We start from the raw sequence: 16,259 nt of genomic DNA on the forward strand, positions 1-16,259 counted from the left end.
CCAAATCAATAAAACTCAAAACGTATCGGTAGTTAACCTTAAACGTCAAAAATGATAAATAACATATCCAAAACATACACTTTATTAATAACAGGTGTTCTATAAGAATATACAGTTACAACACTTTGACCAAACATAATTAACAACACTCTTAAACACCTGGTGGCTTTCTCAATTCACTGCAAGCCTTTTAACCTTCTTCTCTACTTGACCTAAAAGTCTGTTCCTAGAAGGTGAAACTTTTAAAACATAAGTCTAATTAAAAGATTTAGTGAGGTTTTATGAAAATCTTTTGCAATACATTTTCATAATCATTTCACAAAAGTAATATCAAATGATTTAAACACATCAACAAATCATTTCATTTTGCACAAATCTTTCTTTATGCTTAACAAATTATTTTGCAACAATTTCATTTCACCAAGGATCCTGAATCACTCTCTATGCTAGGTTATGTAACTTCACGTTTAGACTATTGAATCATCAACATTCGAGAGTATCCTGATCTGTCCTTGTTGCTCATGCCGCTAAGCATTATATGCTTCTTTCAACGCATAAGACAACTTCATCACCACGTAGTCCCGTACACTCATGATGGCCTTTAACTCTCTTTATGAGCACATAAAAGTTAGCTTATTCAAAGGAAGTAACTAATGATTTGCAAACTATATCATAAACATTAAGATCAAATCATGCTTTGAACATCATAACTCTTTTTCATATATACCTCTTTTAGAAATCATTTTGAATCAAAATCATTAACTCAAATCAGTAGAGATTTATATGGAAACATTTGACATAAAATATTAAGGAAAACACTCACAAAACTTTGAAAGAAAAGCACTCACCATATTTCACCAAAGATCCTCCTCTTCATTCTCTTTTTTCGGAGCCTTCTCGTGTAACAAATTGTAGCACTTAACACTTGATTTTTCCTCGTCTTGCCAAAGCAAAACAGTAGCATTTAGCTCTTCTTTTTTTTTTTTTAATAAAATCTTTTGTGCTTACTTAATGACCAAGTCCTCTTTATAGAACCCTTAAACTAACTTAGTCATGCATGAACTCTTTTCAGTTCACCAGCTCCTACTTAAAACTTTACACGTGTAAATTTAATATTTAACCTAGCCATGCTTAAATCCATAATCTCACATGTTAACCCCTATCAAATAAGATTTGACATTTTCTTCGTCGGACCTTTCTTCTCAGAACTCCATACCGCGAATAACTTCAACCACTTAACATTTCTCGTGTAAAACTTAAAAAAAAAAAAATACACATCCCATATTCGACAAAGGGTAAAATAAAAAATTACAAAAAGTTCTATAAGAACAAAATGAATAATATCTATAAAATTTCACTTATACCTCCTAAACCCTAAACCCTAAACGATCGTATTAATTTATTTACCCTAACATATTTGGAAAAGTAGGAAGAAGAGAATTTGAATTAGTATATAGAGAGATTCAATCCCACTATGCAATTTTCCATTTGAAAGATTATATATTATTCTCCTTTAAGTTGCAAATTGATGATACAATTGCGTAAAAAAAGCACAAAAGTAATTCAAACGTTCTTCAACTTTTTAACTAAAACCATACACCTTAACTAATACAATTGCCCACACTAAAAGAATAATAATTGAGCCTCTCAATTTTGGCCACAAATTGTCGTTTCCTATTGTAAGAAAGAAGAATGTCATTTTCTTTCAAAAAGTATCCAAATCACCACACCCACACCCACACACGTCCTTTCCTTTTATTGAATATCTAGAAACTCTCCCAAAAATATATACATTTTATTTTTCTAGAAATCATTGAAAATGACAAAATTGTATAAGATATTCACAAAATATAATTTTCTTTTTACTATATTTGAAAATGTCCATATTATTAAGTTTCATCCGATTATTTGTAAGAGAAAAAAAAAAGATTATTAGAGAAAAATAGCATGGGCAAGTTGAAGTAGCAAAATAGGATTTATAGATGCAAATTTAAAAAAGAAAAAGAAAGTTTTGGTCTTCCAATTGAAAATATAATCCATATATATATATATATATATAAAAGAGTCAATAGAAGAAAAAAAAAAAGTAATTTAATAAATGATTTAAAATTAATAACAAGAAGATTCTAAGGTAAGATAAAACCTTAACCAATCCACATAATTAAATATGATAGATATGTTTGGATTGTAGGTCCTTATCATGTTAGAAATTTAAAGAGTTCTTAATTATTCTAGTGCTTTATCTCCTCATTGTTTCCTCATCCTCACGTGTGGTACGTCCCTATTTGAATTATATATACTTAGACTTTATTTAATTTTATCGTGATTAATTCTCATGAAGGAACAATCAATTCCTTTATATATATATATATATATATTATATCAATTTTAGTTAATTATGTATTTTAAATGTGTAGTTTTAGTTTCTATAGGTTGAATTATATTGTACAAGGTTATGCTACTTCAACTTGATCAAGCTAGATTGTTGATGGTATACAAGGTTAATTACGGATTTTCATACTTTTGGTGAGAACAATTTATATTTTAATTTTTAATTAAAGTAATAAAAATTATATATTAAATCATGGTTAATTTTCGTAAATACAACCAAATATCGAAATATTTACGTTCGTGTAATAAAATAAAAAAAATACATACAGTCGATTATTTTTTAAAAAGTATTACAGGTTTGTCCTTGTCGCTTTTGAATTTCGCGTGACTCTCATTTGTTCCTTCTTTCTTTTTTTTCCATCTTCTTTATTCTCTTCTTCTTTGCATTTTTCTAAAATCATAATATTTGTTTTAAATCAATTATCAGTTTTGTATTTTTTTTTCAAAGTGCTATTTGGTTCCGATCGTGTACCAAAATCTTTTATATTTGGTACACGATCTTGAACAAGAATTATATCATGTAACAAATCTAATCGGTCTTGGTACATGATCGTGTAAGATCTTGGTACACAATCTTAAAACAAGATTGTTTAGATTTGGTATGTGATCGTATATCATTTCTTACACTATCACATATCTATGATCGTTAAGAGGAAGAATTACGCGTGCATAAGGCTAATTAATCGCGTGTTGACTGAGACATTTTTGATATTTTTTATTGTGGGGTTGTGAACTTTTTTTCGTTTTTGAAATTTTTTTATACCGTGTAAATATTTTGTCGGTTTGTTATGTTTTTTAAAAAATTTGTTAAACAATAATAAAAAAATGTTATTTTTTAAAAATGAAATTAGGAAGTATTATTTTAAGAATAAGTAAAATGTTTCTAGTACACTACATCTAACCCAATCTATATAATTATTCTGTACATTTCATGAAAATACTTTTTTTTGGAATAAGCAAAATGTGAAAAGAAATATATAGAAACTCTTTTATACAATATCATACAAATATTAATTATTTATTTAATTATACATAGCTTGCTATTCAACTTTCAATGATGCAATAGATGACTTGTTTAGTGTTTAATTCAATCTTTTTTCTTAATGCTAATTAATTGGTTTCATACACACTAAGTCAAATTTCACTCATTTCATTTATCATTCTAATTTCGAGCTTGTAATGTTTGACTATTTTTATTTTTTTTTTCTTTTCAAATTTGGTCTCTCGTGAAAGGGATGTTTTCAAATATAACACAATTTATTTACGAATATCGTAAAACCTCACAATATTAATTTAGTCTAAGTAAAGTGTTGAAAAAAAAAAGTAATCCATTCATCCATCATGCTCCATGCATGCACATCGTAAAAAAATCGATTCCTTATGCATAAACTTGAACATTATATTAAATAATGAATGTCAAAATCTTTGAACTAGATGATTTTCACAAATTAAATTTAGTTACAGAATAACATACATTGATCCATGTATGATCTTTTGAAGGATTGTGTTTCTCTCACTTGACCTTCAATTCCTAGGGTTTTATTTCAAGACACCACTCATCATAGTGTTTAATTTGAGCATTATTTTTTTTATCTAATAAACCTAATAAAATAATTACCATCGAAGGAGATAAAATAACATATAATGCATATGGGCCACAATAATAATAGTAAATCGAAACCACAAAATTTTATTTATTTGAGTAGTAGCCTACCAAGTAGAATGAAAGAATTGGTAGGCCATAACAACTTTGTTGAAGTTTTTCTTGGACCAGTATGGCAGCCCTAGAAGGGTGAATAAGGTTTAATTAAACTTATTTTTTAGTAAATATGTCCAAATTAAACTAGTTAGATAATTTTTAAATTATTATTTTTTTAGCTAATTTAGGTTAAATGACAAAATTGGTAAAAAAGTATGTAATAAACTATACAATCAATCTCAATCAACAATAATATGCAACTAAAATTAAATGCAAAAGTAATTAGAAAAGAATTAAACAAATTAAGAAGACATGACAAATTTTACGGTGGTTTAGTCAAACTGACTTACCTTCACTTTCCTAAGCACTTATTAGGATTTTGATTGAAAACCTTGTTTGACTCTTTCCATGTGGATTAGAGTCAAATTGCTATTGACTTCTTTTTCGAGTTCAAAAGTAAACTCAATCCTTTTCACAAGTTAGAATCTAATTGTCATAAAATGTCGAAGCTTTAAAGCTGCACAAAAGAAAAGTACTCTTTAAAAAAAGTGAGTATACAATTTTAAGCTCACAATACAACAAGAATTCTCTAAACGACAAGATGAAAATTAAAAAAACAAAATTGGGAGCTTTAAAGAATGAAAATTGAAAGGTTGTTATTCAAACAAAGATAATAGTATAATAATTCATTTTCTTTTTAAAGCCAATAGAAAAACAAAAACAAAATTCACATGTTACATCTTATTCGAAGCAACTTTCTTTACTTGATTCAATTTGATTATTTGGCCGCCACATCACTATCTCTGTATTTCTTCGATAAGCTTCTTGTAACAATATTTTTTTTGTTTGAACTTCGATTTGGATGATTCAAGAGATGTTAGAATCATTGTTCGAAGCTGTACGTAATAGAGTATTCAAAATATACAATTATCAATAAAAATTAGATTCGTTATATCATCAAAAGATTAATTAATTAATTAAATTAGTTAATTTGAGATTAAGGACCAGAAAGCCAACAATTTTGGTTCTAAGTTCTCCATCGATATTTCTCACTCTCCAATTCCTAATTCTCATACTATTTCCATTTCTTCGAACAATTCCTTGCTATATAGTCTCTCCTTTCTCCACTTTCTCTCTTCAACAGTACACTTGAGCTTTGCTAATCTATGACAACTATCTTCAACTCACTTCCGAAGGTGAACATGATAGACAAAAAAAATCAAGCTAACCAACCAAAACATATCAAACGAAAGACGATTCATATGATTGTGGTCCTTTATGATTGTGGTCGATTTGATAATTACGAAACTAACTTTGGTGGCAATTTAGTAGAAAAACCGACCATGACCGGTCGAGGCTCACCCCTAATTGCCTATAACCATCTCAGATATTAGACCATATGTAAAACCGTTTTAAAAAACAAGTTTAATAAATTGGAGGAAAAAAATACTATTTTGAAATAGGTATGTTTGGTCCATACCTCTTCAAAACATATCTGTTTAGTTCAATGATCTTTTAGGGCTGGTGGGATTGATTTTTGAGTTTTTAAAGAATATACGTTTTTATCTCTAAAGTTATTAAATAATTACATAACATAACAATACATTTAAAATAATAGAAAGATTTTTTTTTGTAGGATATTTTAAACCTAATTTTTTTTTGTTTCTATAAGAAAAAAAAAACTAATGAATTAAGTGCACACTAAACATGACTTTCTAATTGTTTTAAATATGTTTATGTGTAAAAAAATAGTGTTTAAAACACTTTTTAAATAAAATTTAGAGAGAATATTTTTAAAATTTTGAGACTACACAAGTATTCAACTCACCTGCTAAAAAGGAGTTTTTTTTTTATTTTTTTTGTAAAATTGTTGGTAGATTTTGTGATGCAAATACATATATTTCTATATAGTTTTTAATGATTTTTTTGAAAGGTAGTTTAAAATTAAACCATTAAATTAGAATTGCACTTAAAGAATAAAACTTCGATAAAAATACTATTATATGTTTGTTAAAATTAAAACTTCTATAATACAATACAAATTTAAATTATATAATATTGTAAATGGAAATTATATAAATTTTACCATGAAAAACATTTTCATAACTAAATTAATAATTGTTGGCATTTAACCAAATTTTAATAAATAAATTATTAAATTGTTACTAATTTTTAAAACATATATTAGAAAACTTTTAAATCACAAATTGGTATTCTAACCTAAATGACAAGAAGTTTTTAATGATTAATTATATTTAAAGGTTAGACGAATTTTAAAACTTGAAAATATCAAAGAGAGAGAAAAGAAAAAGAAAAAACATATAGCGAAAGTCCCTTTCCAATAAAACGTCGGCGTTTTCGGCAATCTTCGAGGGTTCGTTCCTCAAAAGGGTTTTGCAGAGGTTTACGCTGCAAATGTGCAGCAGACTGTTCGATTTCAATTCCACGATGAGAAGAAACGCTTCAATTTCCCTTCTTCCTTACTTCAATCGTCTCAATCTCCGCTCACTTTCATCCCTCATTTCCCCAAATTCGATTTCTAATCTCCCTTCAAATTCTTCCCCTGTTTCAACTCCCAATCTCAAGCCCTGCACCATAAACAATGGATTGTTCTTCAAGTTCACTCGATTTCAAGCAAACCCATCTCGAAATTTGGATACCCTTGTGGAGAAACGGCCTGAAATTTCCTCAAGACAGCGAAAACTCAAGGACAAATCCGTGCTTGAGGAGTCTTTTGAGTCTGCTGAGACTGTTGATGAAATGTTCAAGGCCTTTAAAGAAATGGAATCCGCTTTTGAAGAGAAGGATCTCGGATTGGCTTCCTTGAAAATTGCTCTGAAACTTGACCGAGAAGGTGAGGATCCTGAACAGGTTTTGTTGTATGCTGATAGAGCTTTAAAAGCTTTGGATAAAGATGATAATAGGAATCCTTCTTTACCTGTTGCTATGACTTTACAATTGATTGGTTCTGTTAATTATAGTTTGAAGAGGTTTAGTGACAGTTTGGGGTACTTGAATAGGGCTAATAGAATTCTGGGTCAGTTAGAGGAGAAGGGTTATAGTGCTGAGGATATTAGGCCAGTACTTCATGCTGTGCTACTTGAGTTGGCAAATGTTAAAACTGCAATGGGGAGAAGAGAGGAAGCGCTATCTAATCTCAGGAAGTGTTTAGAGATTAAGGAGTTGATGTTGGAAAAGGATAGTAGAGAATTAGGGACGGCGAATCGTGATTTGGCCGAAGCTTATGTTGCTATATTGAACTTTAAGGATGCTCTTCCCTTTTGTATGAAGGGATTGGAGATACATAAGAAGGAGTTGGGCAATAATTCAGTTGAAGTTGCTCATGATAGGAGGCTTCTTGGGGTGATTTATAGTGGGCTGGAAGAATATCAAAAGGCATTGGAGCAGAATGAATTGTCTCGGAAGGTTTTGAAGAACTGGGGCCTTAATTCTGATTTGCTTCGTGCAGAAACCGATGCTGCTAATATGCAAATTGCACTTGGTAGGTACGACGAGGCCATTAATACTCTTAAGGATGTTGCTCAGCATACAGATAAAGACAGTGAACTTCGGGGAGTTGTGTTTTTCTCAATGGGAAAAGTGTTGTGTAATCAGGAAAAGTTTACTGATGCAAAGAGATGTTTGGAGATTGCTAGTGGAATTTTCGACAAGAGAGAAGGAACTTCTCCTGTGGAAGCTGCTGAGGCGTATTCAGAGATATCAATGCAGTATGAGACAATGAATGAGTTTGACACTGCAATTTCTTTATTAAAAAAATCTCTAGCTTTGCTTGAGAAGCTTCCACAAGAGCAGCACTCGGAGGGTAGTGTTTCAGCTAGATTAGGGTGGTTGCTACTGTTGACTGGTAAGGTTCAAGAAGCTATTCCATACTTGGAGGGCGCAGCAGAGACTTTAAAAGAGAGTTTTGGATCCAATCATTTTGGAGTTGGATATATATACAATAATCTTGGAGCTGCGTATTTGGAACTCGAGAGACCTCAATCGGCTGCACAAATGTTTGCAGTGGCGAAAGACATTATGGACGTATCACTTGGCCCCCATCATGCAGATTCAATTGAAGCCTGTCACAATCTTTCAAAGGCATATGGTGCAATGGGAAGGTATGGTTACTTTCAAGCGTCATTTTTTTCCTCCATCGCTGGTAATGTAGTTACATTCTTTACAACGTACAATGTTTTGCTTATTATTCATTGAAATATCTATTGGGGGAGTTGGGTTTTATTAGTGATATTGAGACACAGAACCATATAGATTGAGATCAGAATGTTTTGTTTTGAATGGCAGAGTAGGAAATTGATTCATATAATATGTCTGATGTCAAAACTGTTCATTTCCTTTTGGAGATATATTTAACTTCATCATGTATGATAAATTCACTTGCCAATGTTTGTTCTTAAAACCAAATGTGGCATGTTTTATACACTTGCCCCATTCTGCTTAGGTTAACTGTACTTTTACGGTTGTGGAAGAACTAGTGGTTAATTGGATACACAAAAATGTCAAGGAGACCTTGATGGGACTCTAACCAATTATGGGATGACCCAAACTAATGGGTTCATCTTGGACTGGAATTTCCTTTGAGTCACTTGACAGGAATGATAAAGTATCATTAGTATTTTAGAATAGGAATACTACAGGGCAGAAAGCTTTTGCCGGTCTTGTTAAAAAAAGTGAGTATGGTGAATATTGATAAGTCTGTATTTTATAGCTATCCTTATATGGGAATATCTAAGTTGTGTACGGAGATGAATGCTTGTAGACCTAACTTGATACTGCAAGTTCTTCCTATGGGCTGAGTTGATTTTGAAATTTGATCACTTTGTCCTTCTTAACTATCAATCTGTCCTGAATGTATAATACTATGTTCATTTCAGTCCTGCATCTTTCTTATTGCCTTTGCTATCTAAATCATTTATTATTGAATGATGCCAATACTGCAGAACTTAAAACTATTCTATTCTACCAACATCGTAATGAAAGCCTTTGTTTCTGTATCCATGGATCACAGCAGCAATTTGGCAGTGATGACCACTCATGAACTCATTACTTTACTGATCTTTTCTGTGTGTTGGTGCAGTTATGCCCTTGCAATTGAATTCCAGGAGCAAGTGGTTGATGCTTGGGACAGCCATGGCTCGAGTGCCGAAGACGAACTTAGAGAAGCCCGACGAACGCTAGAACAATTGAAGAGGAAAGCTCGAGGTACATCCAAATTTGAGCACTCAACAAAGGCCTTGCCCCTCCCTCAATCCTCAACTTCTTCCAAAACTCTGCAGCCCGATCTCCCTACCCGTCAGCAACATCAATAACCACAACTTGGTCATCTGATAATATGCCATTTTACGACTTAAGATAATTGATATATCAGATCACACTCGTTGGTAAGTCATCCTACAAGAACTGATATTTTTAGGGAAAATATTTTCCTTTAAAAACTTGGTCATCTTGTGCATCGCCTGAATATCCTTGAAAAATATACGAGACTCCAAGTTTTGCTTGCATAGTATATCCATCCTGCTGGGAAACATATTCATTGGAAGCTATATGCTCAGGAAAGAGACGGCTGCAGTAGCCCGTAGAGTTATCGAACCTAACGGCTGTGTTTTCTGAGAACTTTGCATGATTCTCATAACTCATCTTGCAAAAAAGTTCATAGATGTTTATTTAGACTTGTCTTTCAGACTTATGTGTATGTAAATGAGTTTGTAATTTTGGTTTTAGTTGCAAAACTCTAATGTAAGAAAGAAAGTTTATGGGTTGCCTTGAGTTTGGTTTTAAAGAGAAACATCTCATTTTGTTCTTGTGTTTTTTCTAATTTTATTACTATTATCTATTCAATTGGCTTTGATTTGGCTGCAAAATGTTCAACATTAGTAATAATTATTGGGTTAAAATTTTATACTGGACCTGTTTGTTTTAAGAAGTTTTGAAAAAAATTTAGACAATGAACTCTTTAACATAATGATAGTGGTGTCCTAGATTTATTATATTAATTAATTGTTAAATAATTAATAAATTGTAATTTATTCTATAAACACAATAAACTATTTTTTGATACTTTTAAAAATTCATTTTGAGGCTAAAATAAAATAAGATTTAAACCTAATTTTTATCGAGTTTGAAAAAATTTTCTTTTAAATTTGAATTGGGCAAATGATCTCTAGAGATACAATGCTTAGAATACCTTCCATATTACTACTAAGGATGACATCTTATATTTTTTTCCTTAAGAAATCTCTGATCGCCAACTACCTATATGAATTTCCTCAACACTTGTTCGAAACACATCAATGATTCACGGTCTTACACTAGCAAACAAAGAGATTTAATTTAGAGGTTGCTGAAGAGGATTTTAGTAGGCTTACATTTTCCAAAAACCAAAAACAAAAGATGAAATGATTGTGAGACAATATCTAAAATATTTTTTTCTAATCTTACAATAAAATTAAAATTAAGAAATTTAAATTTAATAAGTAAATGCAACAAATGTGATGCAAGCTAGTAATAATAAAAGAAAGAAACCTACTCGTGAAATCTAACTAAACATCTATAGGTGATTAGCAATGGGAAGATAAAAGCAATGGAATAACGAGCTGCGACGAATTTCATCAACAACTCGATAGAGCTTAATCTATCAAGTTTATCCTAAAAATGATATATGAATACAGAGAACCAGCAGGATGTCTAATAAATGAAGCCAACCCTCCAAATTTATCACTCTTTCAAGTTCCATGACTTCATAATTTAGCAAATATATGCCTATAGCTAATGATAGGGAGGCAGTGATGAAGTATATTAGCTTTGACCATCTTTAACAAGGGTTTCTAAAGTAAAACTTGTATGTTACTCTAAGTTGTTATCACTTTTATCCTAATGTACTACAAGATAACAAATTATAACATTACTGCTATCTTAATGCAATGTCAGAAAAATAAGAAGCTATCGTGGTATCATATTATAATGTGAGATGAAAAGCTATAGTTTTACCTTTTTGACTTTGAAAGAGTGACATATAACTTTGAACTATATCTTACAACTTGAGAAATATTAATTGAGAAGGGTTCAAAATTCGACATTAGTTATATGGGGATGTTATCAAAATCATCATTTTTCGTTTTTTAAAACAAATACTTGAAGGTAGGAGGGATATGGAGACTGCACCGAAATATTTTAATTAGGTTGACACATCCTATTTGTCTAATATTAAAATAAAAAAGGAATTATGTTAAGAATTGAAAATCAAATTTGGATTTTTGATTTCAAAAACAATAATAAAAAACTAAGGAAAAGTGTTGTCTAAGCACTTCCTGTTAAGAAAATTCTTTATTCTTATTTATTGCAGATTTGCAGAGACCAACTATCCATGTATCTTTCTTCCTTGCTGACGAACGTATGTGTTATGGATGTGGTGTGAAAGCATGATTATGAAAAGAATATTGTGTGAACCCGCTCTATGAGGTCGTTGGTGAATGTCTTCGAGATTTGACCGAATAGCTAAAGTTTGTAATTCAAAGTTGGTTACAAGTTTGAAACTTATTCATACTCAGAAGAGCTGATCAAGTTTGGGTATATCGAGGGATCTCATATTTAGGGAGCTAAATAAGATTTTTTAAAGTATGTTTCAAACCAAAGGTGGAAAGAGGTCGTAAACAAGGGAGGAAAATTTCAAACTCGGATAAAATAAGCCAATTTATTGATCACACTGGCTAGAAGTATGTTTCATACGTATTGAGAGTAATTACTGCAGAAGTATGTCTCTAAAGAAATAATTAGTACTTCATTTGTAATCATCACTCTACTCTTTACTAGTAGGCTTTCCTCATTGTCTTTTCTATTGTTATAAATATTGTGTATGAGACATCAAATCTAAGAATATGTTAAACAACCAAACCCAAAGAATGCAATTCCAAGAGCCTCAAAACCAATTTGATTTAACTCCTACTATATGTAAAATTCAAGTTATTTAAGTAATATAATAAATCAATAAAGAATTAGACAAAAGTGCCTCGATCTTCAAAGCACTCTCCATAAGTAAGATAAATTCTCACTTGAATACTCCCAATATTCATGCATAATATAATCACAAGAACACACCAAGACAAAATTCCACATTTTAGAAAATTTAAATTTTATCGATCCAAATTTTTAGTCTATTACAAATGACAGAATAAAAACATTATATAGCCTCGTGGAGATTCTAACCTATTTAATGTAAATACCATAACATCAAAATAAAATATTAACCAAGCTTTCCATCTACAAACAACTATCTTCCAACTACCATGATTCAAATGCTTTTTCATGAATGACAACCTCTATCTCTTTATCTTGGATGCATTCTCATTAAAAGCAACTTCCATATTTTCTATAACAATCTTACTCAAAACATCATAATTTCAAAACTTAAATTTAACGCTAAATTGCTAAATAAAATTAATTAAGAGCCACTAAATGTGCATGAAAAATTTGTGAATCATATCTTCAGGTTCATTTGATGTTCTTTGTGATTTTTTTGGTTCCTTTCAATATATCTTGTGTTGTGACATATTTGATTCATTTGTTTAACAGTTCTTTTCGTAGCATGCTCTAAGATGAAATGTACAAAATTTTATAATTAATAATTATCAAGTTTTAATATAGTAAAAGATATAGAACTTTTCTTTTCATTTATATGATAGCATATATAATGTTTCTTACAACTTTTTCTTACATAAGGATAGTATAGTATGTCATAAGTTGTTATTTTTGTAGTACATTACAATGACATACAATGACCACACTTCTCATAGTATAACAAAATAGTTCATCTATTACATTACAAAATGTAGTAATATAATTCACCAAAGTAACGTAACAATTTTAGTTTGGAAACTCACTAAAGTTGGTCGAAGCTAATAAACTCCATTGCTGTCTTCCTGTCAGGAGGCTTAGACATAAGTTTGTTGTAGAAGTCTTTGAACTCGAGGGAGCGATAATGTGGAGGGTTGGCTTCATTTATGAAACACTTCGATGGTTCTATAGTCACATCATTTTCAGGATAAACTACATACACTAAGGTTTGTCGAGACGTTGTTGAATTTGTCACAACTCGATGTTCAGCTGCTTTCAACTTCCCATTGCTAATCACCTGCGTATGAAAACCATAAACGTCAAAGTTAGCTTAGCTAAGCAGTAGTTGGCATGACTTTCCATTTTAGAGGTGAGTCATTATTACTTATGTTGTCGGACAGTTTTCAAATATAGAGAAATGAACCAATTTATTTACAAATATAATAAAATTGTCATTGTCCTATCAATGATATAGACACCGATAGATTGATAAAAAAATGATATACACATCTATTCGTGTTTATCATCATGTGTATCGTGAATAGACAGTGACATTTTATTATATTTGAAAATATTTTAAGTAGTTATGTTTTTTCAAAATAATTACGTTGGTTTAAAATACATGTTACTCTAACATTTACAAATATTGTGTAAAGTGATTTTTCTTGTAGCCTTGAAAAATGTACATACCTCGAAAACATAGCCAAGATTAACGAGAAAGGCATCGGGAAGAGGATCAACATCAATCCATTGACCATCTTTTAGGAATTGAAGGCCATTGACATCTTGAAACAAGATGGTGATGAGTGTTGGATCAGCATGTTGGCTCAACCCCACAGTCAAGCTAGGGTTTGGGCATGGTGGGTAATGGTGTGCCAAAAATTCTGGGTTTTTACTCATTTCACCTCTAAAATACCCTTTCTCAAGCCCTAACCCTTCACTTAACACCTCTAATATCTCTGATGCAAACTTTTCTATCATCACTATATATGCTTTCACCACCTCCCTAAAAACAAATTAATAATATAATCATCATTTTAATGTTGGTTATTTATCAATACTGTTGTAGGTTTATAATAGAAATTGTGTTGTTCTACCTTATGTTTTAATCCAAACAAACTAACATTTAAAATGAAGCTAAGTACGTGCCTATCAACCTTGAGACTTGTTATCGAGGAGGTTATACTATTGGGATATAAATTCATGTGTAAAAAGATATTTTACTTGCCATGATATATTAACATAAATTCATGAGGGGTGTAATATGGCGAGAAAATTTTCTTTGTTGGCTTGGGTTTGTTATCGACGTCAACTAATATGATGCATGCCTATTTTTATAAATCTCTTTAATTTAGTTTAACAATGTTCGTTTATGGTATTTTCTTTTACGTAAAAAAAGAAATTTTTTAAAAATAACAAATTTTACAAAATATTTACAATCTATATCAAATTTTATCACTTGATAGTTATTGATATGCTATAGTAATAGAAGCTATCATCGATAAAATCCAAAATTTTGTTATAGCTTGTAAATTTTTTAATTTATTTTGTTACTTTTAAAAATGTCCATTGGTTTGGACATTTTAAAAAATAGAAAAATACATCCGAATATTTACAGAATGTAGCAAATTTTTTTAGATTATATCAATGATACACATTGATAGATTTATATTAGTGACATTGATAAACATTGATAGATTAACGTTTATTATTGATAGAGTTTAAAACTTTGCTATTTTTAAAAAATATTTTCACCTTTTTTCCATTTATAAAAATTCGTTGAAAATATTTACAAATGTTGATTTTTTTTTGTTTACTAGTGATTGACAATGATAAACACCAATACCCATCTATCAATTTTTACGTGTGATAAATGATAATAGTATATCGCAGGTTGTCTTATCAATATATGTCACTGAATTGCGGTGACATTTTATTATATATTTGTAAATATTTTGGTTCATTTTTTTTGTATTTGAAAACGATTTTTTTAAAAGTTTTTAAAACTTTTTTTTTTCAAAAGTTAACCTATTTATTTTATTTTTTTAACAAATGGGAGAGAAGTGTTTAGGTGAACCAAGTCATCTCAACTAGGTTAAAACACTCGTAACATTCACTTAATTTTCCAAATTTGGTGGTGTGGGTGCTAGTTTTTTACAGAACAATAAAACTGATAGGCCAGTGATTGATATGAAGATGTTTTATAAATAAACTGCTTATTTTTTAGAAAATGAAAGGTAAAAAATGAAGTGATTATCGTATGATGACGCCTATAAGTGAAAGATTTTGTGTCTGTGTTTACCTCAGTTTAGGGGGATTTTGAGGCCAAAACTCAAGATTTTTGTCCAAATTAGGATGACATCTTAACTTGAAAGTATCTTTCCAAAGGTGAATTTGTTCATTTTCATAATTTTGAGAGCTCGTATAAACTTTACAACTCTTATCTGGATCTTTGGAGCATTCCCTCTCTTTGTCTTCTGCTGACATGCCATGAAACTCCTTCATGATCTTCATCATCTCTTCTACTAATGTTTTTGGGACTCCATGGTTTATAACCTACACAAATTATAGTATTAGAATTAAGCAATTGAATTTGACTTTTGTGCTCTATAAGTGATGAAAATAAAATTGAGTCTTATGGTAGTATCATTTAAAAATCTATAGAACAACATTCATGAGCTCTTTCAAACCTGGACAAATCCAAACTCTTGAGTAACATCGTGAACTCTTTTGAGAAGAAGAGCTCGATCGTCAGACCAATCGATCACTGGAATCGACTTCTTCACCGAGATGCCAAACCTCTTCTCTGGAGGATACACATAAGTTTCTGGAACTGATACAACACCCCCCCAATTAGACACAAACTTTGTTCGAGACATCATGCAAATTGTCTATCCAATGATATTTAATTGAGAATATGAGAATGAAGTAGCTCCTAATTTATAGATATAATACTGAGGTTTCTCTTTTTCTTTCATGGTTTAAACAGATAGGCAAGTTCAAGTTGCTGCTGTATAAGATTTCTACTAATAGACTTAGTGATTAGGTTGGTAACCATTTTGTTTTTAGTTTGTCATTTGTTTTTTTTTAAAAACTCTTCAATTTTTTTAATGTAATAACTTTAAAAGAAAATACAAGGTTTTGGAACCTACTATATGTGTTTATTTTTCAAAATTTTGCTTGAGGTTTGAAAACATTTGGTGTGGTAAAAATGAGCAACAAAACAAATAAATTTATGTATAGGTCGTAGCTTAGTGTTTATAAATTTAATTAATTTTTAAAAATAAAAAAAATAAAAAAATTAATTGGTAACTAAATG

At 30.4% G+C, this 16,259-nt stretch overlaps 2 protein-coding genes across 2 annotated transcripts; one reads left to right on the plus strand and one right to left on the minus strand.

Moving 5' to 3' along the window:
• Positions 1-6,456: 6,456 nt before the first annotated feature.
• On the plus strand, positions 6,457-9,949 carry LOC101220780 (protein KINESIN LIGHT CHAIN-RELATED 1). Its single transcript, XM_004148908.3, has 2 exons — positions 6,457-8,211; positions 9,189-9,949. The coding sequence occupies exons 1-2, from the start codon at positions 6,506-6,508 to the stop codon at positions 9,418-9,420; spliced, it is 1,938 nt and encodes a 645-aa protein (XP_004148956.2). The 5' UTR covers positions 6,457-6,505; the 3' UTR covers positions 9,421-9,949.
• Positions 9,950-12,740: 2,791 nt separating this feature from the next.
• Positions 12,741-15,866, minus strand: LOC101221015 (hyoscyamine 6-dioxygenase). The gene is made up of 4 exons (XM_004148909.3): positions 15,631-15,866; positions 15,243-15,496; positions 13,631-13,946; positions 12,741-13,238 (listed from the first exon to the last, which is right to left on the minus strand). Exons 1-4 carry the CDS (start codon positions 15,820-15,822, stop codon positions 12,987-12,989), a joined length of 1,014 nt encoding a protein of 337 aa, XP_004148957.1. The 5' UTR covers positions 15,823-15,866; the 3' UTR covers positions 12,741-12,986.
• Positions 15,867-16,259: the final 393 nt, after the last annotated feature.

The sequence above is a fragment of the Cucumis sativus genome, chromosome 7, assembly GCF_000004075.3.
Source record: "Cucumis sativus cultivar 9930 chromosome 7, Cucumber_9930_V3, whole genome shotgun sequence".
Classification (NCBI taxonomy): domain Eukaryota; kingdom Viridiplantae; phylum Streptophyta; class Magnoliopsida; order Cucurbitales; family Cucurbitaceae; genus Cucumis; species Cucumis sativus.

Excerpts from the sequence above, each read along its gene's own strand:
- LOC101220780 (XM_004148908.3), top strand. The coding sequence starts at position 6,506 with ATGTGCAGCAGACTGTTCGATTTCAATTCCACGATGAGAAGAAACGCT. Across the intron at positions 8,212-9,188 it reads GCATATGGTGCAATGGGAAG|TTATGCCCTTGCAATTGAAT; the intron begins GTATGGTTACTT and ends GTGTTGGTGCAG.
- LOC101221015 (XM_004148909.3), bottom strand. The coding sequence starts at position 15,822 with ATGATGTCTCGAACAAAGTTTGTGTCTAATTGGGGGGGTGTTGTATCA. Across the intron at positions 15,497-15,630 it reads AAGAGTTTGGATTTGTCCAG|GTTATAAACCATGGAGTCCC; the intron begins GTTTGAAAGAGC and ends TAATTTGTGTAG. Across the intron at positions 13,947-15,242 it reads CAAAATCCCCCTAAACTGAG|GGAGGTGGTGAAAGCATATA; the intron begins GTAAACACAGAC and ends ATTTGTTTTTAG.